This window comes from Paramormyrops kingsleyae, chromosome 17 (assembly GCF_048594095.1).
Source record: "Paramormyrops kingsleyae isolate MSU_618 chromosome 17, PKINGS_0.4, whole genome shotgun sequence".
Classification (NCBI taxonomy): domain Eukaryota; kingdom Metazoa; phylum Chordata; class Actinopteri; order Osteoglossiformes; family Mormyridae; genus Paramormyrops; species Paramormyrops kingsleyae.
In genome coordinates, this window is record NC_132813.1 from 11,934,066 (window position 1) to 11,960,796 (window position 26,731).

General features: G+C 40.5%; 1 protein-coding gene across 2 annotated transcripts; it reads right to left on the reverse strand.

Moving 5' to 3' along the window:
- Positions 1-413: 413 nt before the first annotated feature.
- Positions 414-26,436, reverse strand: LOC111844094 (zinc finger and BTB domain-containing protein 20-like). 2 transcript variants are annotated; one of them, XM_023812229.2, is made up of 3 exons: positions 25,814-26,436; positions 9,886-11,394; positions 414-7,898 (listed from the first exon to the last, which is right to left on the reverse strand). In XM_023812229.2, the coding sequence occupies exons 1-3, from the start codon at positions 25,851-25,853 to the stop codon at positions 7,330-7,332; spliced, it is 2,118 nt and encodes a 705-aa protein (XP_023667997.1). In that variant the 5' UTR covers positions 25,854-26,436; the 3' UTR covers positions 414-7,329. The 2 variants fall into 2 exon arrangements, with proteins under 2 accessions (XP_023667997.1, XP_023667998.1); XM_023812230.2 differs by lacking the exon at positions 25,814-26,436 and adding an exon at positions 18,431-18,694.
- Between the last annotated feature and the right edge of the window lie 295 nt (positions 26,437-26,731).

Below are 26,731 nucleotides of genomic sequence, written 5' to 3' on the forward strand. Positions count from 1 at the left end.
AGTCAGACATGCTGCTGCATTTTTAATCATCTGCGATGGTTTGATAGCCCAAGTTGGTGAACCTGTCGGTGATGAGTTGCAGTAGTCCATTCGAGGTTTGACAAGTGCCTTGTGGTGTCTTTGATTCCTGCCTTTGGTCCTGTGTGCGTTTGCATGTTCTCATGCTTGTGTAGAGGTACTCAAATATTCCCCATATCCCAAAGACATGTGATTTACATGGTTTACTTTCTCTCAGTTGTTTATAGTGATTGTATGCCTTGTGATATCTCATCCAGGGTATACCTAGTGTCTTTTTTGTTCTCTCTGTTCCAGACACTTCTGTCCTGAAGTGTGTGGTAGCCAATAAAACAGCAAAACAATGAAAGCTTGCACAAAACTCGACGCGTGAAACTAGAATAGATGACAGTCAAAAATAAAAGCTATATGAAACATTTATTTGCCTAAAAAGACATCTCCAACATAAATACTTAACATATAGACATTTCTTACATTCATTTTTCTCCTCTAAAATATTAACAACTTTAAAAAAAAATGTGTCACTCGTTGATTTAAGCAGCACAAGTATGTTGCAATCAATACCCCCATCATTCCACAGATTGCAGGAGATATGCTTTCTTTAAGGAATAAACAAAATATATCCTAATTGTCAAGCAACTATATTCATATATGAATTCAGTACATCATAGTCAACAACATATATTGCATAACAGCACAGTTTTTTTTCTGCATGTAGGAATTTCTGACAAAATCACACCGAATGGAAAGCAGGTAATTAAGCTGTATAAGTAAAAAGACTGTATTCCAAACTGATTAATTACTAATTTTCTTTAGCTTTCTAACCCACAGACAAGTACTACCAGGTTGGTCTAATATTTGCTTTTATAGTCAAATGTGGACTAGGATGGATATTTCCACACAACTAACAACAAAGAAACCATCTAATGGCAGACCAATAGCAACACAAAGGTGGCAATATTATGCAAAAATGGGTAGTTGGAAATTTGCAAGGTAAGGCAGTTAAATGCTGTTATCCTGAATTATTTTCTGTAGGACATTGTTTAATTATTGATAAGGTATTCAAGAGAAGCAAAATTTTAATCACTGTAATGAATTCAAGAACTCAGTGCCCTTTCGTTGGGCATTGTCTATGTTTTCTGTCTGTCAAAATGCTGATGCATACAAGAATTCCACATTATCTTGTAATATATTGGTCTGATGATTATGCAGTCTGTAGGTCAATAAATACACAAGTCATTGTTTAATGTATTGTTCACAATGAATGAGTACTGAACAAGCAGTAATATAGCGTACAAAAACCCTGCAAGATAATCAGCCTATATTCTTTGGGAAAATTCACTTATACTGTTGTTCTTTCCAAAATTTATTATTATTATTATTATTATTATTATTATTATTATTATTTTTATTATTTATTTAAATGCATTTCCCAAGTCATGTTAAAGTGTTTGATCAGAATTTCAGAAATTTCAAAACATTCTAGCTATTTCTAATAACTAATTCTGATAAAACAACCACAGATATCACTTGCTAAACTATACATTTGAAAACAATGTATTATGGCTCAATGATGTAACTCTTTTAGAGTATTTTTGTTGTATTTTAGCTTCTTTTACTTTGTCATTTAAATTGTTTCTAGGATCTACAAAATATGATTTGTACAAAAATGCAGTGCCTTGCAAAAGTATTGAACCCTCTTTTCTAAGATTTGCTGACAAATAATTGATTTTGACTCTCAGAAGATTACTATGTGAGTTTGCAAAAAATAAATGAGTTTGTATAAAATTACTGTCAGGAGGAATATGTGTGTATCATTAGTAATTCGGGCAAGCCTGATCATTTTAAGGTACTGTAGGTTCAATACTTGTGCAAGGCAGTGTGATAGTATCTGTGCAGTAATCTGTAAAATATTCCCCCAAAGTTTTGACTTTTTTCTGTATACTAAAATTTCATCTTCATTGCAACAGTATTGATAGATGAAGGTGATGTAACAAATATCATGCACCATTTACATTTTTTATTCAATTATATAATTTATATAAACATAAATGCAAATTGCATGTGTGGAAAAAGTAAGTGCACCTCTACATTTATCAATACCACAAATATATAAAATTAGAATCAGATGCACCACATCAGGTACGAATGATCAGAAGATTGTTAGAGAAGATCTTGACGTAACCTGACTTATTTTAACATTTTGTTTAATTTGCCCTTTGCTTTTGAAGTGTGTGGTATCACCGTGCAATGATCAATTGAGCACTCTCACACCTTCATAAAGAAGGTTATACTGTAGATGTCTGTCAGTCTGGGAAGGGATTTTATAAAACCTCCAAACAATTGGTAATCAGCCATTCACTGTCTGGAAGATAATCTAGAATCATCGACATTCATCATCAAGTGGAGGAGATCTTTAAAAAACGACCAACTTCTGCTGGTTCAGCCTTAAAGAAGAAAGCAAGATGGTGAAATGAGTCCCATAAATGTCATCAGTGGACCTACAGATAGTTCTTGCTGCAACTGACGTCAAAATGCATGAGTCTACCATTAGAAAGAGGCTGCACAAATGAGTTGTGTTCTAGGAGGGAACATCTGCTGTCCAGAAAGAACATCAGGACAAGACTAACGTTTGCTCATGAACATCCAGGCAAAGTCCAAGACTTTTGGTGCAGTGTGCTCTGGACAGACAAAGCTAGATAGAGTTTTTTGACTACAGTAACAGTAGACATTTTTGGCAAAACCCAAACACAGAATTTGACTAAAACAACCTGATATGATCTGCAAAGCATGGTGGTGGAAATGTTATAGTTTGGGGCTGCTTTGCTGCATCATTTCCTAGGCAGCTCACCATCACAGAATCCACTATGAATTCTTCATTGTACCACTGGGTGCTTGAGGGTAATTTGAGATCATCTGTCAGAAGTCTGATAACAATGATCCTAAAAGGAAAAAATGCAGGGTTCTAGAATGGTCAAATCAAAGCCTGCATCTAAATCCCCTGAAATGCTGCTTGGGAATTTCAAATGCGGCGTGCACGTTTTTTTTAAAAAAAAAAAAAGTAATTCAAACATTGCAAAACTTAAGGAATATCTTTCTCCCAGTTAATGTGAGAAACTGGTAGACCTATTGGAGACTGCTTCTGCCACATGCCAGCGATTAGAGCTAAAAGTGTACATACTTTTTAAATAGAAGAAAAGATTTTTTTTTAAATTCAGTTACATCACCAGTATCAAAAGATACTGTTTAAATGAAGGTCACATATTAATATATCCACATATGTTTAAAAAGATAAACCTTTACATAGGATGTGCTTACTGTTTCCATGGCTGTATCTGTACTACTGAAATTTCAGTTGATAAACATATGGGGGAAAATTATATGTACCTAAGTAAAACTGTTTCAATTAAGTAAAATAGTATTTAATCAAATCATACTCATTATACACTCTGTACAAACATAAAGTGGAAAAAGAACAGAATGTGTTGTGTTTCTAATAATAAAAAGTATGAATCTTATACTAAATGTTCAAGCGATTCTTATCTTTTTGTCCAGGTATGTTGAAAGCATTGGATGTTGTTGGGATAACTTGTTTGACAAGCCTCTTCGATGTTGCATGGAAAGTGGGTGAGATGGGCTAACAATCAGGGACAGTGATTCCTATTTGCTATAGGCACGTGTTCTGCCTGTAGGGGGGATTCCACTTCTCAGCCTCACCGGGAAAGCCTTTGCCACTATACTGGAGAGGAGGCCCAACCTAATGGTCAAACATAGGATCTCTGGCCATAGAACATTGGACCAACTCTCCTCCTTTGCACTGTTTTGTGAGGGCAGTGAGAATAGGCAGTGGGAGCTGCTGTAGAAAGAAAGGGTACCAAGGTTACTACCATGTGCGATTTGGTCCCTATCTGCATACTTAGCACATGATCACAGCCATTCAGAGTTGGGTTGGTCTGCACCTAGAGCGTGTCTTGTCTCCATATATTTGTGATCTTCATGACCAGGATCTCAAGGCACAGACGTGGTTGGAAGGTTATCCAGTATTATAGGATGGTGACATCCCTGCTATTTGCAAGAAATGTTGTACCTTTAGACTGTTTCTACCAGAACCTCTAGCACACACTTGAGCATTTCAGTACTCAGTGGGAAGCAGCAGGGTTGGGATACAGCATCTCCATTTCCAAGGCCATGGTAAAGAGTGGAATTCTTCTTTCTGGTGAGCTGTGGTTGGAAGAGCATCCAGTTGAGAGGCTGGTGACATCTCTGCTACTTGCAGATAATAATGTGCTCTTAGACCCGACCAGAACATCTGGCACACCCTTGAGCTTTTCAGTGCTGAGTGTGAAGAGGCAAGGTTGAGATACAGTGTTCCAAATCTAAGGCCATAGCATTTTCTTGGAAAAGTAGAATTTCTGATGGCAGGTGGGGGGGGGTGGGGGGGGGGCTGCCCTTAATGGATTTTGCTTTCCTTGAGATCTTTCTTACAAGTTTGACAGATGGATCAGTGACTTTAGGTGAGTATTAAGTTCTCAGGCAAGGTTTGTGCTTGACCAGTCTACATCCCTGTTTTCATGAGAATGTGGCTAATGTACAAGAACAAGTTTGTAGAAAAGGCCACAACATGGTTTCTATGCAGGATTGCTGTGCTCATTCTGCATGACAGAGAGAGGGATTCAGACATCTGGAGGTGCCTCAAAGTACCACTACTGACCACTGGAATACGTAACGTCAGCTTGCCATCTAAATGACTTCCAAGGGAATTATTTCAGGAATGTTGAATTCAGTGGAGACCCAAGTAAAGATGCTGGAGAGATTATATCATATGACTTGTAAATATCTGAGAATCCCCCCCAGAACCAGCTAGAGTCTATGGCTATGGAAAAAGACTATTGCTCTGACCAATTTGGCACTCTACCACCAAGGCCCTCATCAGGAAAAATGAATTGAAGATGAATAAATGGATCAATGAATAATTAAATGAATATCATCTTAAGGCAAGACGACTCAGGGAGACAAAGGTGCAGACAAAAGCTGCTGCTTGTTTCCTGAATGAGGGACCACTATACATAAGAGGGTCTTTAATGTGCAGATGCATCCCCTTTTCTCCACCTTGGTTTCTTCTCAGCATCAGTTTCCAGTCATGTCCCATTGATACATCTTGAGGCCAAAAGTAAGAAACCATGGTTCCTGTTGGCCTCCATGGTGCTGATTGGCCCCTTCTAGTGCAGGGCAACATTCCAACAAGGCTGTCAACCTCCTACCCAAACACCATGCTGAAGTTAGCAGCTTCAACCTGGCTGGCCTTGCTGACTGGCACAACTACCGACTTCTTACTGGCATTGAGTGGCAGTTGGCACAGAGAGGATGTCAGCTTCATCCTAACTAGTGTTCAGTGTAGTGACTGGCAAAGATCGGCTAGTAGCTTCATCCTTTCAGTGTCATAACTGGCACAGAGGGGCTGGCAATGATCCCTCAATACATGTATGGTGACCTAAGCCGTAATTGCTGCAGCATATCAACTAGCCAAGTACCTTCCACTACGTGAAGTCCTGCTGCTCAGCTGCAGTGACTCCACTCACCCACATCCTCCACCAGTGTTGTGGGGCAAGGAGACTCAGGAGACAAAGGTGCCAACAAAGGACCCTCAAAGGGCAAAGTTTATTACGTTGAGGGACCGCTACAAAAAGATGGTCTACGAAAAGGTCTATGAAAAGGTGACAGTCTGTTTGGGGTAGTCCTCCTAGGGTATTCCCTTTGCAGGTAGAAGGAAGCAGTTCCTTCAAGGTGGTCCTCCTTCCATCCACCTGCAGTAAACACACATATGCATCTCACTGCCGTCTTTTTCCTCCTTGGCATCTTCCCAGCGTGGACTTTAAGCCCTGCAAGGGAAGCCTGCCAGCAGTAAGGAGGCCAAGCTTCTAATGGCCTGACTGGTGTTGATCGCCCCCTTCCAGTGCATGGTGGCTTACCAACAGGGTCACTAAATAACACGTATATATATATATAGGTCTCAGAGCAGCCTGAATTGTTCATAGCGCAGACTCAATAAGGTGCCAGGATATCCCTTAGAGATTCAGGTCCATGCTGACATGATTGCATTACGCAATGGCTGCAGATTTGTCGGCTGCACATTGATGCTGCAAATCTCCCATCCCACAACATCCCAAAGGTGCTCCATTGGATTCATTTCTGGTGACTGGCTCGGCCATTGAAATACAATGAACTTATTGACACGTTCATGGAACCAGTCTGAGATGACGTGTGCTTTGTGATATGGCGTATTACCTTGCAGTAAGTGGACTATTGGTAAATCGTGGCCATAAAGGGATGCCCATGCCCAACAGCAATACTCAGATAGATTGTGGCATTTAAATAATGGGATTGGTGTTAAAGGGCTCGATGATGTACCAAGGAAACATTCCCCACATTATTACACCACCACAATCCTGAACTGTTGACACAAGGCAGGTCTTGTTCATGGATGAATGCTGTTTATGCCACATTCTGGAGCTGCTGTCTGCTTGATAGTGCAGAAATCAAGATTCATCAGACCAGGCAATGCTTTCTTAATCTACAGCTGTTCAGTTTTGGAGAGCCTGTGTCCATTGTATTGTTTTTAGCTGACAGGAGTGAAACCAAATGTGGCCTTCTACTCTTGTAACCCATCCACCTCAAGGTTGTGCATTCAGCGATGCTTTTTGTTTGCCACTGTTATAAAGTGTGGTTATTTGAGTACCTTCCTGTCAGCTTGAAACATTTTGACTATTCTCCTCTGACATCTCTCATCAGCAGGGCATTTCTGCCCACAGACCGGCCACTTGCTGGATGTTCTTGCTCCTGAGGATCATCAGACATTACATTAAATGATTAAATGATGGTCTTAAAATAGATCCCTATATACTATTGCATTGCAGTCTCCACTAGTATCAGTTATTCAAGATCTTTAACAGTTGTACATTTCCCCAAGTTGAAAATGCAAAATGTACTGGCAGCTGTCAAGATCGGTTCATATACACAATGAACTTACATTTTCATGAACTAAATATATGCATTAACAGGACACATTTGCAAAAATATATGTGTATCCTGCATGTATTTGTATGCAAATTTGCTGGTTACTTAGGCAGTATTTTTCACTGAATTGACAGTTTGCTGGTTGATTTTTTGAGAGTTCTCTCTTTTTGTTGGAGCAGTGCATATTTGTGTTTTGTTTCTAACTGTTCCAAAATTGAATGTTGACTTTTATGGATCATATTTGGTCTGTGTCTAAGGGATTTTAGACAAGTAGATAAAAGGCAACCTGTGGAAAACAGTTCATTTTTGTTTGCGAAAGGTTTGTAATTCATGATGTGGCAGTCCTTCTGAGATATGCATCTGCATGTGCTCATGGAAATCCTCAGTTTGACTGAATGTGGCTAAGCAGACGGAGCACGTGACGGCTGTTTCATCTTGGCAACCCCCCTCAGCCGCCTCACCCATCTCCATGCAAGGTTCTGCTCCATCTTCAGCTCCAGCTCCCCCAGTCAAAGGAATGGCAGGAGCCACCATGCCAGCACCAGGTTCAGGAACAGTAACGGGAACTGGATCAGAGGCTGGTCCTTTGCCTACTCGAGTAACCAAACTGGCACCTGGGCCATGCAAACACATGTGCCTCCCCAGCAGAGTCTCATGGGAGAATTTCTTCCTACAGACAAAACACTCAAAAGACTTCTCTTTGTGATGCAGGCGCATGTGGACGTTGAGGGAGCTCTTCTGAGTGAAACGCTTGTTGCAGGTACTACACTGGTAAGCTCGGACTCCTGTATGTGTCACCATATGCTTTATTAAATAATCCTTCAGGGAAAATGAGCGCCAGCAAATGTTGCATTGGTGTGGCTTCTCTCCTAAACAAGCACAGAAATGCATCTAGTTAATAAGGGGCAGTATAGTGGTGGAAGAAATTCTGAGAACTTTATTTTTAACCAAAATGATGTGTGGCTACTATAACTAAAAGTAAGAAAGGAATGCATTTGTTCCTCTGTGTGAAAGCTTTTAGTCATAGTCATGTAGCCTTTCTGTGCACTGCCACTTTGTGCTACTCCTCAACTTCTTTGTAAGAGGTTAGACACCTTCAAAACAAACAAAAATGCATAAATACACTAATATATACATATATGATTTTGGTTCACTTTTTCTCATGTATGTGGCTCTAATATAAAAGTCCAGATAAAAAGGATGACATAAGTGTGCAGTTGTTTGGCTCCATGTTGGTTTCAGTAATTGAACATCAGTATAGTAGATAACAGAAGATACATCAGTGAAGCACAACAGTGAAGCACAACAAAGAAGAACAATGAGAGGAACGCAAAGGAAGACTCTAAAGAAAGAAATAAAAGGCCTTTTTAAACCTGTTAATAATGACGCTGCTGGACCACCATCAATGCCGGAGTCAGCTAGTATTAGTGGAGGCGGAAACAATATTCCGAATTTGAAACCTGTTGGCCCTTCATCCTTGTCAGTGTTAGCTAACGTTAGCAAAGGGCGAAATAATATTCCAAATTTGAAACCCGTATGTTTCAAAGGGTCGCTTTGCTGTTGGATTTTCAAGTATCGCGGAGACATCAGGCCAATGCATGTGTGCTGTCTGGGTATGTATTAATAAGAGAATTTAAGTAACGGAAAAGTTACTTTCTCTAGTAACTAATTACTTTTATATGCAGGAATTGGTAAAGTAATTGAATTACTTTTCAATGAACTAGTAACTGTAATTAATTACAAATTTTCAGTAAAATACACAACACTGCCCATAAGTAGACTATATATTTTATAGCTTAACACTATATAGTACCCTTTGTAGTGTATCGATTCAGCCAATGCCCATAGCAGTAATGTTAAATAATGCTATTATTTCTCTGGTCCTCTTAAAATTGCCTTGATTTTATTTTTCAGGTTATATCACCCTTTTATGCTGTAGGTAGGGCCTCATCAATGACTATATGATTATATGTGTGGCTCAGGATATGATTATATATATTTGTGTGTATGTGATTATATATGATTATGTATGTGTGGCTCAGTAGGCTAAGCTTCTGTGCCTGTAATTGGAAGGTCACCGGTTTGAGCCCGGCCTCAGCAGAATAGTCACATGTCCACAGGCTCTTCAGCAAGACCCTTAACCCCCAGCTCCGTGGGGGCAGTAGGTGGCTGCCCTTCACTGTGACCCCCAAGCTTGCTCTCATCTGTGTGTGTCTCATAGAGAACAGGATGGGGTAGGTGAAAAGGGAATTTCCCCACAGGGATCAATAAAAGTGTTGTTGTGTTCTATATATCCAATGCATTCTGTCTATAATTACTTTAGGCACCTCGACCAGCAGGTTTTATATAATGGAATCTTCTGGTATGGCATAAACATCTAATTTCTCTGCCTCTAATAACAAAGTAGCATCTTGTTGCAGCCTTATCAGATGAAACTGTATCAGGTGCACAGGAAACCTTGTGAAATATACTGTAGTATGCAAATGATGGCAGAGAAATAGAAGACTGTAATCTGTTTCTGTGCCTTGGCCATATTTGATGATATATGTTTTTTTTCATAGACAAGTAAGTCTTATTAATCACACAACGAGCTAATGTCATTAGTACCATCATAAATTCAGTGTTGATGTTTATAGCCTTAAACCTATGACAACATTGTGATTTCTCAATGACTCCCTTCCAGAATTTGAACACTCTTGGCCTTCAGCATATCTACGAAACTTCATAATGTATTTTACTATACAAAAAAAAGCTTAGTTTTAGTTGTATATTTGGTGATTGGTGCATGTGGAAGCAGAAATTGAATTATTTTTTTGAATTGCTTAAGTTACTTGTGTAGTGTGTCTAGTTACTTACCAGTGTGCACAAACATGTGCTTCACATGATTCTGTTTGGCAGTAAAAGTCTTGTTGCAGAGAAGACACGCATAGGGTCTTTTTTCCCCCTTTCCGGCGCCTTCTCCAGAATGTCCCACTTTAGGCTGTGTTGAGGACTGCTGTCCCAAAAACTGAGCAGAAAATTGGGGTATGCTGGAATGTGGCACAGCCACAAAATGAGGCTTCTGACCCATTAGAGGTTGTGACAGTTTAAAAAAGAAGGGTTTGTCACTGCTGGTTGACTTTGTGCAAAACACAGTGGGTTGGTAGCTTTTGTCCGCTGTGCCAATAACCTCTGAGTTACTGGTAAGGTTTGTTGGCATCTTCACATTTTTCTGAGCAAAATGCTGATGTGCAGCATCAGATATTGATTGTAATACAGTAATATTACAAGGGAGTTGTGAATCTATTTTTTCATCCAGCTGAATAATGGCACCTTCATCCTGAGACTTAGTTGTGTCCTCACTATCATTCATTTGCTTTGGTGATGTTGTCCTGACTTCAGGATGCAGTGGATACTCCCAGAGAACATTTGATGGCAAACCTTCTGTCCTTCCTACCTGATGAAATCCATTTGAAGAGCAATACTCAACGGGCATATTTTCAGTGCAGATGGATGAACTGAAATCTAAATCAAAGCTGTCCCCTTTGGGCTGACTATCTGTTTTATCTAAATCCTCAGTACACTCCTCACACTCTTTGGAATGATGTCGGTTATATCCCTGGGTCTCCTGCAAACTGTGAATACCTGCCGTTTGTATGCGAACTGGCCGCGGTTGTTTTCGGCAATGGATAGTCTCTGAATTGGAAAGAAACTTTTCATATTTTTGCACCCCCACATTGGTGTGATTGTTGTTGTCGTGTTCTTTGGAACTAATGGAGACATCATTGCCCTCATAGTCTTCCTTGGGACTGTTCTGCAACAAGAGGTTGGAGCAAGCAAAATTGTGTTCTAGAGTGTCATGTATGTGAAGCTGCATAGAGATGGAATCTGTGTCGCTGTTGGGGCTGAATGTTTCAGACTCTAACGTGCCTTTGTAGGTGTTCAGATCTGAGTCCTTGGAATTCAGCGGGATGCTCTTGATCTCTCTAGAGCTCACGTTTTGTGAAACAATACGAGTGCACTCATCAATAGCAGACTTAATCTGCAATATGCTTGCAGCAGTTAAGATCTGAAGAGCCTCTGATTGGGAAACATGAAGCAGTCCACTGTACATGAAGTCAATCAATCTCTGAATGGACTGGACCGATACCACTGATGGGATCTCAATGTCACTGTAGCCCAAGAGCAGCTTGTCCTGGAAAAAGGGGCTGCCTGCAGCCAGCACACAGCGATGGGCCCGAAGCATGCTCCCGTGGATCCGAATGGTCACGTCGCAGAACTGACCACGGTTGCGCTGCTCGTTGAGGGTCTGGAGAATAGACTTACTGAAATTATGAATGCTGATATTGTGAATGTGCTCAGTCATCCCCTTGCAACTGATGTAACCTGTGACACACAACAGAGCACAAACAAAAACCAGGCAGAAATCCATTAGATTTATTTTTCTATTCATCAACCCAGCCATTTTCAAAAAAAACATTTATCCAGTTTAAGTTTCCAGGGGACATTTAAGCATGGAGACCAGACATAACCTGAATTCAGGAACCATACTGCCATATTCTTTATTTTAAAACGATAACATTATGTAAATCTACCTATAAATGACATCTCCTATTCTCATTTGTTAATAGGCTACATTCACATTTACATAAGAACATAAGGTTCTTATGTTCTTAGATATGGTAATGGAAACATATACAACCAAAGGCATCAAGTACAACTCATTGTCAAGTAGTGATTGGTCAAAAAATTGGATTGCTGCCAACAGCACACACAGTCCTATGTATATAAGCAGCACACTATGACCTGACATCATTTGTCAATTAAGACATTGTATGGTTAATAATTGAGTTGACATTCAATGTGCGGAGAGTCTGAAAGGGTAGAATCGGCAACAGTGACATTTTTATTAGTAATTAAACGTTTTTCTTGTCAGCACACTTTTATTTTACTTATATATTAGTAACAACCAAATGGTCAATTGACTTAAACCGTTAGCTATCTGAAAACCTTTTTCTAATATTTTCATGCCTCTGTTTTGACTGTATTAATAGGACTGCAGGGTGACATAGATGTTTAAAAAATGTTTAGTTATTCTAGCATTTGCATACTGGAAGAAAACATAATACCCTTTAAATTGGGTGCAAAACAGATTTGTGTTAAAGTAGTGTTGAAATTCTGGGTCACGGTCTAGGACACAGAAATAAGAGGCCAGATATCAGACACATGGATCACCAACTCTCTATCTATGTAAATCACCCCCCAATCCACAAATGCATATTTAGTCCATATTTTATTCAGCATGGGGGCAGCATGTGGCTCACTGGTCTAAGCCTCTGCACCTGTGATCACGGGTTCAAGCCCAGCCTCTGCACCTGTGATCACGGGTTCAAGCCCAGCCTCTGCAGAAAGGTCACATGTCTGTGGGCCCTAGAGTGAGGCTCTGTACCCCCAGCTCCAGGGACTCAACCAGCATGGCTGACCCTGTGCTGTGCCCCCCACCCCCCAAGCTTGCTCACATCTGTCTGTGTGTCTCATGGAGAACAAGATGGGGTAGGCAAAAAGAGAATTTCCCTACAGGAATTAATAAAGTATCACTATCCCGTTATAATGCAATACACCTTCATATTTTTCAATCACACATTAATTGTCTTTTGCTAGTATTGCTACACACTACTCTGTTCTTTGCAGTATTTGGAGTGGAAATGGAAAGTCGTCCATACCTTTGGCCTTAATTACTGTGCATAATCTTTGGTTTTGGCCGTCAGCCCAGGGTTGTGTTACTTACTGCATTACCAAAAAATTCAATCTGATATGTGCACAGACTGACATAGTTAAAAATGCTTTATTCCTAACCAATAGTTGAATATGACTCTATTAGCCAACTTAAAGGAGCACCACCTGAAATTTGTAAATATGTCACGTGTTAAGGTTTAGTAGAGGAATAGAATCCCTTATCACACCTAAAATACTTTATAATTTTTTTTTCAATTTTTATTGTAACGAAATAACAACAGTTAAATTTACATTCTGTATTCTTGCGTTATATAAACTGTACAGTAAATGGACACAGTCTTTATGTTCTGAAATTCTGCGGAAGAAGCCATAATTTCATTATTTAACTGTCATTTTAAGTTAGATTTTTAGTGACTTTTGAAATAAATGCAGCTGCAGGTTTTATTTGCCAAATTTTCATTTTATTTATTCAATAATTGCAAAACATTTAGCTGCACTCACATAAAGAAAAGCTAACTTACATAAAACATGTTAGGTAGAGCAAAGAAGCGTGTGGAGTGTGTCATGTCTCACACAAGCAGCAGGTGGCACTAATGAGGTCCTGGTATATCTTGAAATTTCTTAGGATTACTTTATGAAGAGAAGGGAAATGGCTGTTTAATCAAGCTAGTATCAGCTGTCTTTTGTTTGGGGTGGATTTGACTATGGAAAAAACTGTAATTTCAATGCGACAAGTTTTCCTCTAAGAAACCTTTTCTTTAGACAAATTATCACTAATTGAATATGACATTGAAAACTTAACTTATAAGTGCACATGTCCTTTTCTTGTCTTTATTACTTTGAACATAATATAAGAATTATGTGTTTGCACATTTACTGCTTTTAATGTACGCAGGCAGTGCTCTTGGTCTAGGAATATTTTTTGTTGAGAGATCTATAATGTTACTTTTCCCTTGTACTAATACCAGAATCTAACTATATATGGCTCCCTGTTCTTGAATATCTTTCACATTAGCCCCAGCAGCTCATAATCTTAGAAGGCGCTCCATTTACTCAGTGTGAGGTTGCACCAAAGCTTTGCCCAGCTGCTCCAGGAATATACACCTTAATTTTCCCACTACTTCTGTCCATGTCTATTTCAGTATGTAAAACAAAGGCATCATCAGCAATCACACCAATAAGATTGTAGAAGAGGTGAATCAGCAGTCTTGTTCTGGTGGTCGTGATCTTATTCAGGTTGTCCTGATTTTTTTCAGTGCTCCTCCAGCGGGATTCCCAATGTAGACCTGCATGCTCCATGTATCACTCAACCAAACGTCACTAGACACCCATAATTTTATGCTATACCTTGTTGGATTATTTGGTGTACCTTTTCTGAAAGGGAAGAACCAGTTAAATGGACCCAGCCACTTATCTACAGTAGTATTGGGCCCAGGATTGTAAAGGATAGGGTTAGTACTGAATCCACTGAAGACACCTTGCATTGTAGCCAGTTTGTCAGGTTCACATGATCCGGTTCTTCTTTCTTTTTCATCAGAATGTATCACTCTGCAGAATAGATGGACTGACTCCAGTAACATTGTTACTAGAAATATTTCCCTGTCAATGTCAACCACTCCACAGGCTAGCTGTTGCTTCCCCACTTGATTTATAGACCTCAGGCAAAATTAACAACCCAAGGTTAGCATTGAATGGATCACATCAGTCCTCTCTATAAACATGTCTACCGTCAACATTAGTCATGATGGATAAACCTTCAGGATGAGCAAGTCAAATGAAGATCTGATATCTTGGATATGGGTAAAACGATATTTTGTAGGTCGCTGTAAAATTTTTTTTTATTTGCTGGGCAGAATCTTCAGTGACTTGAATTTGGGGAGAAAGATCATGATTTAAATGAATGAATGAATGAATAAATAAATAAATAAATAAACAATCATCTTCATCTGAGAAACACAGTAATGAAACCTGTAGTGTGAGGTGTAGAGCTGGGTGGGGATCGGTGCCATTGACCTTAGGTGAACTGAACTGTCAGTGCTGTCACTCTAGCTTCACACCCCCTTGTGGAATTGGAGTGCTGCTGTTTCAGGGACTCCCCATGCCTGCGTTCCCACCTGCCTCTCCCTCCTACTTACTGTATGCTGCCATAGCCTTATCTGCTGGAGCTTACAAATTGCACTCACCTACAGTAACTGTTTGTGCTGCCTCTAGTCTCCCCTAATTTGGCTAATTGCACATTTTATTTCCCCTTCTCCTCCTGGGCTGTGCTGCCTGGAGACCCCAAAATATCGAGATACTCTGTCTGCCCTGCTGCCTGCGACATCTCCACTACTTGTGGTGTCTTTCCGGCCTGCTCGCCCTTCTGCATGTGACGTCTCTCCTATATGTCCTGCTGCTGTACCGCTGTTCGTTCTGCTATCTGAAGCAGCACCACAACCTGCATGTCATCACCTGCCTGTCCCCCACTTTGAGACTGAAATGTTAAAATTGGGACAGTGTGAATTGGGACTTCGCCATCTTGCTTATTTGACTTTGACTTCCCCTGCTGCCCCCTGGAGGATGGGCTCCCCCTCTGAGTCTGGTTAGGGGTAGGGCTCCCACTGCTGCCCCCTGGAAGATGGGCTCCCCCTTTGGCTCTGGTTAGGGTTAGGGCTCCCTCTGCTGCCCCCTGGAGGATGGGCTCCCCCTTTGGGTCTGGTTAGGGGTAGGGCTCCCTCTGCTGCCCCCTGGAGGATGGGCTCCCCCTCTGAGTCTGGTTAGGGGTAGGGCTCCCTCTGCTGCCCCCTGGAGGATGGGCTCCCCCTTTGGGTCTGGTTAGGGGTAGGGCTCCCTCTGCTGCCCCCTGGAGGATGGGCTCCCCCTCTGAGTCTGGTTAGGGGTAGGGCTCCCTCTGCTGCCCCCTGGAGGATGGGCTCCCCCTTTGGGTCTGGTTCCTTCCAAGGTTTCTTCCTTCTACAGAGTTTTTCCTTGCCACTGTCGCCACTGGCTTGCTCACTGCGGGGCTTTGGGCAGGGATAATGTAAAGCACTTTGAGACAATTTAATGTTGTGAAAATGCACTATACAAATAAAATAAAATTGAACTGAACTGAATTGAATAATCAGGATCTGCCTCCACATTGCTGTCACAGAGCAGTGACAGCGCCACACAGGCAGTGTAATATTAACTCCACCTTTTGAATTTGGTAGAATAACAGCATTCAACCAAAAATGGCTGGGACTGTGCACATGAACCACTTTATCTGTTTGCTCTTCCTTTTGATGTCTGAAAATGTGAAATGATATGGGTTTGTACCACCAGGATGACATCGACAGAAAAAAAAAAAGAAATAAAGGAAAAAGTGTGAAAACGATATATGAACTACATCACAGTGTTTGTTTTATGTGAACACATTTAACATATCATAATGGGAGAAGATGTGTATCAATGTGTGCACATGGTATAAAAACTGAAAAAAATCCTTGGCACCATTATTGACACCCTTTAGAACAACTTAAGCCAGTTTCTCAAAAGAAACTAGATTAATCATTTGCAGTGCAATTTGAGTCTCATTTGATAGATTTCTGGTTCTCATATGATATGAATTAGCTGAATATAAATGTTAATGTCGAACACTAAACATTCTGATTTAGTGTTTGCTGACAAAAGACCCGCCTGAAACCATGAGGAAAAACTGCAATTACCAAACATAAAAATATGAAAAGCCAACATCACGTGAAACATCCAAAAAGCTTAACGCTAAATGGGAACAGTGTGCAGTGATAGTTTGTGCCGTACCATACCCGGCACACAAATTGAGAAGGGATTTATGGGTAAAGGCCAAGGAGGGACACACAGAAAGATAAACACAGAAAGGCATGTCTGATCTTTATCCAAACCAAAAATATTGTTTTTTATTTTTTTAAAAGGAGAAGGGAGATAGTGCTCAACCAACAGTTAAATATAATGAAAATTCCAAAATGTTTTGGGGTCGCTCCTTTGTTGCCTCTGGAGGCCTTGGACTCATTACGGGTATTTCAGAGTGAAATGTGCTACCCAGCTAGATATGAATCAAAGATCATGATTCCTTCAGCAGGACAATGACCCAAAACATACAACTGAAAGCACAGAAGGATGGTTAAACAAGAAAAGCTGGTCTGCCTTAAACTGTCCAGCAATGATTCCCTGCTCTCAATTTAATTTAAAACAGGGAATCCATTCTAACTGAAAAATAGGATAAACATCCGGCTGAAAGGTGGGATACATTTACGACCGTGTGAAACATTTGGTGCCGAAATACTAAAGGAAACGGCTGAAAATGTTCCAGCAGATCTCAATGAAAATAAAACAGAACAATATGGATAATTAAACTGCAACAATAACTAAATAACTGGCAGATAATCCATGCCGATCTGATGTAAGGCGAGCACTCACACACACACACACCCTGTGGATATTTTTCCAAGCACTAAATTACATATTTTTGGAAACCAGAGTACCCAGGAAGAAAGACAGGTAACATGTGAACGTGTAAAATCTGTAACATGTTTGCGTAATAAATCTATTCACTTCCAAGCTTTTATTCTGCACAGGGTGGCGTGAGGGCCTGGAGCCTATGCCAGGCAGCACCGGGCACACACCCTGTATGGAACGCCCGTCCATCGCAGGGAATAAACACACACACACACACATATTCATACAACGGAACATTTACAGATGCCAGTCAGCCTAACTGCAAGTATTTCTATTGCCGGAGGAAGGTGAGGTACCCAGAGGAACCGCGTGATGTGGAGAAAACATGCAAACTCAACACACACACATAGGCGAGGTGGGGTTCGCAGCCCTGGAAGTGTGAGGCGACAGTACTACCCAGGTTTAGTTACACTATAGTAAAGAAATGTTTAATTAAATAATAATTATTTTTTTACTTAATGTTTAACACAGGCTTCAACCTACATGGTGGCTGATGGCCTTTTAAAGCGGAATGTAAATAATAAAGCATTCTGTCAGACAGACACTGAATTTGGGTTTAGCGTATCTAGGATTAATTTTGACTAGCTGAAGTGTGTTAGTAGTGAGTATGTTACTACTGTGCCATGACATAAAATTATCGCAATGCAATTTATCACAATTTATTTACATTTATGGGCGAGCCACTAGCTACAACTTGGGCACAAATATACCTGCAAATAAAAACGAATAAGCAGGCATTGCTCAGAACTAATCAGATACTGTAAAGAAGAATCAACCGGGGTCATTTTACTATCAGTTCTGTTATATATTGTCATCTCTCTATAAATATTAAAATGATCAAGCAGCTAAATCTTCTAGTAAATTTGGAATAATGCATTAATGTGGGGAAACAACCCCAGTATCTCAACAACATACATCCTCACAACTACAGAATATACTTGAAGATTTTCTGTCTTGGCTAAATGCCAAAAGTGGGCAGACAGTCAGTTCTGAGGAACAAAAGCATGTTTTTAATAAGATCATTTTCTGTCATTTAAGAAAAAAAAATAGTAGTAAAACCATTTCTATCTGAAATATTTCCATATGCTTAAGGGGTGAACTGAGGTAAACCGAAGGGAGCAGAGATCCATCACAGACAGCCAGTCCCTCGGTGCTATACACAGACAGCCCATAGCTAACAACTATAATTCCATTTTAACTGCGACACAGTGGCTGAATGGCAGCCGGCTCCTACCTGCTGTGAATGCTAATCAGCCGAGGAGTCTCCCACTCTCTCCTCGCTTGTGCTCTGTAGCCTTTCAGCAAGAGTTCTTTCCTTTATATCTATAGATCCTTTCAACAGCAACCTTTCCTTCTCTACCCAGAAAATTGCTGCTTCGGTCCCTTTTGTTTTCTATGAAAAATAATAATGTGTAACTATAATGTACTTATTATTTTTTTTTCCCAAAAAGAGGCAAAAAATGACTTGGAGGGCGTCTCAGCTTCCTCTTATTGATTCTGTATTCTCTCACTTTTATTACTCTTCCCCCCCCCTCTCTCTCTCCCTCCCTCCCTCCCTCTCTCGCTCTCTCTCTCTCCCTCTGCTATGTGGCACTTTGGAGTGTGCCGTCAATGTCCCTAGAGGTAGTGGGTCAGTCTGCCTGCTTGAAACCAGACACAATGCTCCATATTCTGTGTTCCTCGCCCTAACACTGGAATACAGCCAAAAAAATAATAAAATAAAAACTAGGTTTTCACTTTGTCCATCAGTCTGTGCTACTAAGCTGCTCAAGCAAATCAGCTTTAATCAGCCAATCAAAACAACAAATAGTTGATTGTAGTGGATGAATTGGTTAATTTTGCATGTCAGGAAAGATTCAGGGGGTAGGGGTGTTATTTAGAAAATAATGGATGGAGTGGGAGTGGTAGGTAACTTATACTATTACAGTATGATGCAAATATTACAGATCGTACGATGCGTCCCTTCAGATCTACCACTGCCTCACACACACGCTTGAACACAATGTTCTGCATGAATCGTCACTGATGATAAATTAGATCTGAAATTGTTCACAGGTAACACACATTTTTAAAATACAGTTCACTTTTCCATTTCACTTATGTTACAAATATGATAATACTGTTTCCTTTCCTCGTCCTATAATTACATGTTTTTTTGGACTTCAGGAGGAAAATGAAGAGTCCAGAGAAAATCTGCACAACATGGGTAGAACGGACAACCGCCACAGGCCACTGCGAAACCGTAATTATAAATGTTAATGCCACATTTGAAATTCCGCTGTACATTATATATGATTGTGGGGTTTTTTTATTTGGCAACAGTCACTAATATTTATGAACTCCTTTTACGACCGAATATTTGAACTCTATAGTATATTTCATAATTATGATGCTGCAAAATTTATTTTGCATTAATAATATTTAATAATAACAGTTTTAAGCAATTTGAAGATTATTAAAGTCATCCATAATATTGCTTGCTGCGGTAATGTTCAGTAGCCACCACAAGGTGTCCTCAGAGTTTTTTTTAGTTCCTTTCCGTTGTAAATATACCTTACACAACAAGTATGTTAATCCTACACTCTTGCCAAAAATATGATCTAAATAGAACACATTTCCCTACAATAAAACTTTCATACATCATATTTATGAAAATAACTGATTTGCGGACATGCAGTCATATCCAGTCCAAATCACTAGGCTTCTGCCGTAAGGTTCCATGGCCACACCCACTTCTAGTTGACTGTATTGTATAATCACCCACACTTACAATCAGCACATTGTAGCTCATTCTGATCAATGTTTCCTTGCTCTCTTTTGGTGGGCGGGGCTCCCGATGGGGCTTTCTGGTTTTTCCTGATCTGCCTTAGATCTCATGCTTCTCTGATTTTGTTTGGGTTCGGTGATTTGGATTCATTTTATTGATTTTGATTTTGGTTCATTCTCTGGTTTCTGGCTTTGCTCAGTGTCTTGGATCCTATTTGCTAATCACCCAACCTGCTTTAGTTCTATGCCCTAATCTTTGTTGATACCCACTGTAACTCGAAGCTTGAGTCTTTCTTAGCTGCCTCAGCTACGTAATTCACAGTCAGTGGCCCAAATCCTGCCAGCCCCGATTGCTTGGGGACTTGGCAGGCAAAGAGGACTGGCGGGCAGGAAACCTGGCCATGTGGATGTGCAGAATTCAGGCTCTGCCTTTCTACCTGAGACAGTTTACTGTGTTGAGAGACATGTTAAATAATTTCTATTGTTTAACTCCATCCTGTTGTTGTGATAGAAGACCAAGCTAAGAAAATATACTCAGACAGGTTTAGACTATTTAGTATGTCTAACCTAGGTCTGGTGCTTATTTCCCAGAATGACCTATCACACTAGATCTCTGAATTGTGGCAACTTAGTGATAAGTACTGCTGATTGTTTGACTCCACCTACTGTAATTAACTGTGATGGGGTTCTGGATAAGTGTCATGGATGCTTGGTGCAGAGGTGCTAGCATCTGCTAACCTTTCCAGAATTTTGCCTGTTGTATACATTTATCATGTCCTTACTAACAGGATGAACTTTGGCCTGGGAAACAGCCTCTTGGAATGACATAGAGTTGAGATAAATGATATCCATGGTTTTTCTCATCTTTTGAGCTTGAAGTTTGATTATCCTGTGTCAGGAAAGATTTTGGGATATGCTTATTCTCTAGAACTCTGTATTGTTGCTTCCGACAGTGGCTGGAATGAGCAGGAGTTGATTGCTGCCTATCTATTATCAAAGGCTATCAGATGAACCCAAAAAAAAGCATTAGCCTGCTGAAATTTAGAACGTAATCTGGATGCTTTAATTGAGCTGTTGGTCAGGTAGATAACCCACTACAGGAAAGTAGACAGATAATCCAATTCAGTTCTTGCAGGATATGTGTTCAGCTAGTGTTTCCTCTGTTCCTTCAAATTCAGGCCCCCCCTTAGTTGAAACAATTTGTTTGAATTTCTGATTTAGAGCAACAGCATCACTCGAGACTTTCGTTTTTTTCCTCTGGAAATGAGGTAAATGCCAAACGCACCACAAATGTTCTCTGAAGTACGATTCTCCTTGTCTATGGCCATCAACCTCAGTAGAAGAGCAGCATTAACAGGATCGACGTTCTGTGTTGGCTTCCTCTTCCTTGATTGTCCTGTGGGTGAGCTCATTGTCAATTGCCTGTCAGACTCCACAGACAGGCTTGATGTACTGCCCTCAGAGGTGGAAGGAGAAGCCGGCAACAATTTGCTTGGTGTCGGCAATCTAGGAACCTCCAGTGTCTGTAACCACAAGAATTATAATTCAGATCAATCTAATATCTGAAAAGCAAAATGATGGCTGACGACTGAAGGGAAAAAAACTGGCCACGATATATATGTATCTATATATTGAAGTGCTAGTCAAAATAGGCAGATTAAAACTATCATAATTAAGCTAAATGAAAACCAAACCTTCAAAAATCAACTTGCTTAGATTGATTAGTTTCTGCAGTGCTTTCAGAATCATGGAGACTATTAACATTATGTATTGGGGAGGGATGTCATGGCGATGTTTTCCACAAACACTGCACTGCTGATGTCATGTCCCATGACAAAAGTCGCTCATACTGCACCTAAGATTTTTGGTGGTACTGTACATCTTGTGTACGCGTAGTGTTAATTCCTCACATAGGTGCACAAATGACGTGTGGAATCAGTGCAGAAAACGCACTGCAGCCATGATGCGGACGAGTTGTGAGCGTTGAATATAATCAGCCCTTAGGGAGCCCCTAGGCTCCTACCGCAGATGAGGCTGACCCTCATGAACTGGGAAGGTTAAGGGGAGTACTCCTGGAATTCTGAAAGACACATCCTCCACCCAGACTTCATACAAGTCCATCAGAACCACATTGACTGTTCTGAAACTGCCTTATCACATTTGAAAGCCTAGCCAATTCCCATTGATGGACCCATGTCAACAGACCCAGTTCTAAACTCCATTTCCAAGATCTGGCAGGCCGGTCGCAGGATTCACACTGAAAGCCATCTCCGCCACTGCAAATATGATGTCCATGACTCCCTAGAAAGTGGCAGGTGCTCCGCGGAACCCGAAAGGGAGGATGTGGTACTGCCAATGACTGCTAGGCATGGGATGGGTATGAAACAGGTCTTACCTAGACACTCCACCAGTTCATCCACAAGTTATAAGGTAGCCATCGAAATAGGCAAATTCACCATCTAGTTTGGGGACCATCATGATGGGATTGAACCATGGGCTTTAGGACTCCTCAATTACCCCTAGCTGCCATATCTTCTCAACCTCTTCAACTGCCTATTGGAATGCCTTGGGGATTCTGTAGGGTCTTCGCCAGATAATGATGCCAGGAGTCTTTTGATGTAGGGTTGGATAAGGTGGGTGTTACGTGGGAGGCTGGAGAACACATTCTAGTAGCCATCAACAGTCTCGCTCAATTTCTACCTCTGGGTTGGGTTGAGATCCTCTCTGTGAACAGATAGCTAACAGGCAGGCCGCCACTATTTCAGCAGGATAATGTAGGATACAGTACATGGGTTGTAGGACCCGATAGTCCAGTGAGCCAACTCTATCCAACCATGTTGTTGCTGGAATCTTTCGGAGGAAGACAAGAACTTCCTCCAAGGATGAAGAACTGGATATAGGCCTACCGTTGGACCTATTCAGCTCTCCTCATGTGCTCCCTAATGATCAGCATAATCGTTTCAGTGCTTCACCTTCTCTGAGACCAATATTTACCTGAATTGTAGATGCAATGTTTCTCTCTTCCCGTTATTCACTCTGTTTCCATACATTTATTCATTTACTAATTCATGATCACAGAAATATACTTATGTACTTTCACCTGGTACTTGCATGTGAAGGAAATGTACAGAGTCAATGATGTTGAAAAATCTGACAATGATTTTCAAATTTATGTAGAGGGCATTGAGCTAGACAGTGATGGTGAACTAGCAAAGAAGAGGATGAGACTGATATAAGGTTTTCCACAGAGTAGCAGCAAGGGCATCAGTACTGAACCTTGTAGTCATGTCCCTGCCAGGAAGGAAACACTAAAGCTGTTATCTTAATAAATCTGCCAGAATATTTGCTACATAAATTTCAACAATTGTCAGTTCATCTCAGGCCTCAAATTAAATGGCGAGGAATCATCAGTGATTGCCAATGCACAAAAATGGACTGTTTGGGTTCCTGATTGTGACGCATACTAAATCCCTTGGGGCTCTCACCATATTGTGAAGTGTCTCTTGTGTCTCTTCCTTAAATCACTGTCTGGGCTTTTGGATTCTCTGCTTTATGACCCTTAGCTTGATTATGTATTCTACAGTTCTGGATTTTCCCCATTTCTCTGCACTCAACTGATCTCCTGGGATCAAGATCTGCAGCTGGGTCCTAACTTGCAAGACCTTTGTCTCTGTGACAACAAATGTTTTTAAAACAAGTGCCACCTTTCACAGTTCATGGTGGGCAAATCAGCATTCAGTTTCAGCTCACTTTAAGCTAGCATTTCCCCCAAAAGCTTTGTCGCAGTGTTTTTATAATTGCCATAAATCGGCCAGCTGAGTAGAGGTGTGAGTAGTGAAATAATACAGATGTAATTGTCATGATAAAATGAAATTAAGTTTATTTGCACAAATATAGTAGTCTATAAAATCATTAAAATCATTCTGTAGTTCCAAATATCCATCCATCCATCTTCCACAGCTGCTCATCCAGTAATGGATTGCAGGATGTTGTACTCCGGCTATATACAATGCTTGTGGCAGAATGTGGAACACAAATTTTGCAGAATCATCCCCCTGATGTGTTTTTGTTGAATAGAATGGCATATGTCTTCGTTTGTGGATACTGTCATTTCTGTCCCGTTTGTTGAAAATGTACAACTGATAATATATGATTTCAATTTGAATATCATTTACCAGACCACCAGCTGTTGTTCTAGTCATGGGCATAAATTAAGGGGGGGTGGTGGGTTGTAACCCCCCCCCCATCCCCCAATAATCAAAACCAGCCAATACAATCCCCTGGACCCCCTTAAATTGATGGAGACTTCAGCCCCCCCAATGCCCAACCCAAAGTTATGCCCTTGGTTCTACTAATGATTTTTCTCTAACACTGTCATATTTTTGTGGGAGCCAGTAATTAGGTAAATTTGTTTAGGTATAATTTTCCTATCAAATTTTATAACTAAACATCCTAAATCCAATATAATAATGACATTTAGTTCTCAGTTGCTATCTAATCCCTTTTCGAAACATGACTGTTTTTCCCTTTAAATGCCACCATGTGGAAAAATACAAGAATTTCTTCCTTGAATTAAAATGACTGTCTGTTTTTCACCAAACCCCATTTCACAGACTGAATCATCATTACGCTTCTAGTATCCTTCTAGACAATTCATTATATTGTGGTTAAGAATGTGGTTTTTATTACAGAAACAATAAGATAGGAATCCATCCTGCAATCAGTAGGCAAAACCTATTAAGCAGTGGCTGTTCCTCACATAAAAATTCTCACCCACTTTCCACAGGTCCTGACAGTTTCTATGGTTACGGCATTTCTTTGGAGTCACAGTGCACAAAACGGTTGCCATGGTACCTGCCAACCAACAGCATCAAGTAAGCTGATCACAGTAATAGTGAAGGTACAGCCATCAGCATTGTATTTTACATAAAGCCTGATTATTATTGCTTGCTCTTCATAAATAAATTTTAGTAGTGAAATGTTCTTTTTAAATTACTGTTCCAAAAATCTTGACATGTAATCATTGAGATCTTGGTAATATGCTCATTGCAAGTGAGAACTTCAAGGTTCTGTATGATAACATAATCATAACATGCTTCAATAGAAATCCTTCTGGGTTTTGTATGGTATATCTGAGTAATCTTGGTTATGCACATCTAATAATGAATATTTATTTATATGAATATATTTGATAGTAAATAAGAAGAATTATTGCTTTTTCATGTGCGTCTGACATGTTCTATTTGGCGGTGTCTTTAACAGAATTGTGTTATAGGAATGGAGAATTATCGTCCACCAACGACTACTTTTACAGCTTTGCTTGTGTTACGCATTACTCCAAGTATATATCACCGCAGCTGGTAGCCGAGAATCGAGTGGGAGGGACAATGTCGAGTAGGACGGGTTTATCATGAGGGGTAGGAGGGGTATATAACCAGGGTTAGGGTTGGGGTATCCTACTCGACATTGCCCCTCCTATTCGACATTGCCCCTGCCACTCCACATTGCCCCTCCTATTCGACATTGCCCCTCCCACTCGACATTGCCCCTCCCACTCGACATTGCCCCTCCTACTCCACATTGCCCCTCCTATTCGACATTGCCCCTCCCACTCCACATTGCCCCTCCTATTCGACATTGCCCCTCCCACTCGACATTGCCCCTCCTACTCCACATTGCCCCTCCTATTCCACATTGCCCCTCCCACTCCACATTGCCCCTCCTACTCCACATTGCCCCTCCTATTCGACATTGCCCCTCCCACTCCACATTGCCCCTCCTACTCCACATTGCCCCTCCTATTCGACATTGCCCGCTCCTGGCTGCAGCAATCTGCCTCTCCATTACTCACCTTCTAGTAAGTTTCCAGTGGTTCCTATGGATTTTGTCATGTTCGGCTTCTTTACCTCACTGCTATTGACAGAAGCAAATCAATTTAGTCTCATTTTCAAATAAAAACAAATATTAAACTTTAATTGTGGTTTGCTTAGGCAAAGGTAAAAAAAAAAAACTACCAACATCCCATACCTGATCAGCATGCATCATGTGAGCTTTGCCTATATTTGCACATATTTATATGCATTACAGTAAATCATTAAAGCGTGATTAATTATACAGACCTTTATGCCTGGATGGCATCTGTAAATCATCTGGCAATTTGAGGTCATGTAACTGAAAAGAATGTGGAACTTATAGATTAAAACTTGCAGGAATGTTATATGTATGAGGTTCATCTAAAAGATACTTACGGAAGTGGCTGACCTGAAGAAAATGACAGCATACTTTAAATTGCAATAGAAAATCAACAAAATTAATATAAATGCCATTCTAAATGGCCAACAGAGAGCATCATAGACTATCAACAACAAAGCAAGTCATAGTAATAAGCAATAAGGATGATCAGGTGTTTGACAAAACTGCTTTTACACACTAGATTGGAACATATATGTTTGTATTCCAAAAACCAAATATTTTTTGAACAACAACCAGCATTTTGTGAATAGAGCTGGTACACCTGTGCTGGGATCTGATTCCCCCAAGCTCAAGGTAGATGCTTCCAAATTAGATTTAGACTGAGTAGTTAGCATTTCTGGGGCTCAGTCTCATGTTTGCCTTCACCTTCTGTATTTGGGCACTCAGTTCTGTTAGGATTCTTGTTTCAGGGGTTTATGGGCCTTCTATGAGCTTCTTATTTTCAGTTTTGCAGCTCTGCTTGATGGAACTCTGTTTCTGGTTTCATGGTTTTGGTTGGCCGATATCGGGTCTGTGG

What these genes read in the sequence shown, in the direction of transcription:
- LOC111844094 (XM_023812229.2), bottom strand. Translation starts at nt 25,853, where the DNA reads ATGACAAAATCCATAGGAACCACTGGAAACTTACTAGAAG. An exon ending in CACTGGAAACTTACTAGAAG is followed by an intron (nt 11,395 to 25,813) that starts GTGAGTAATGGA and finishes TGTGTGTCACAG; the next exon opens with GTTACATCAGTTGCAAGGGG. An exon ending in GCACATGTTTGTGCACACTG is followed by an intron (nt 7,899 to 9,885) that starts GTAAGTAACTAG and finishes GTGCTTGTTTAG; the next exon opens with GAGAGAAGCCACACCAATGC.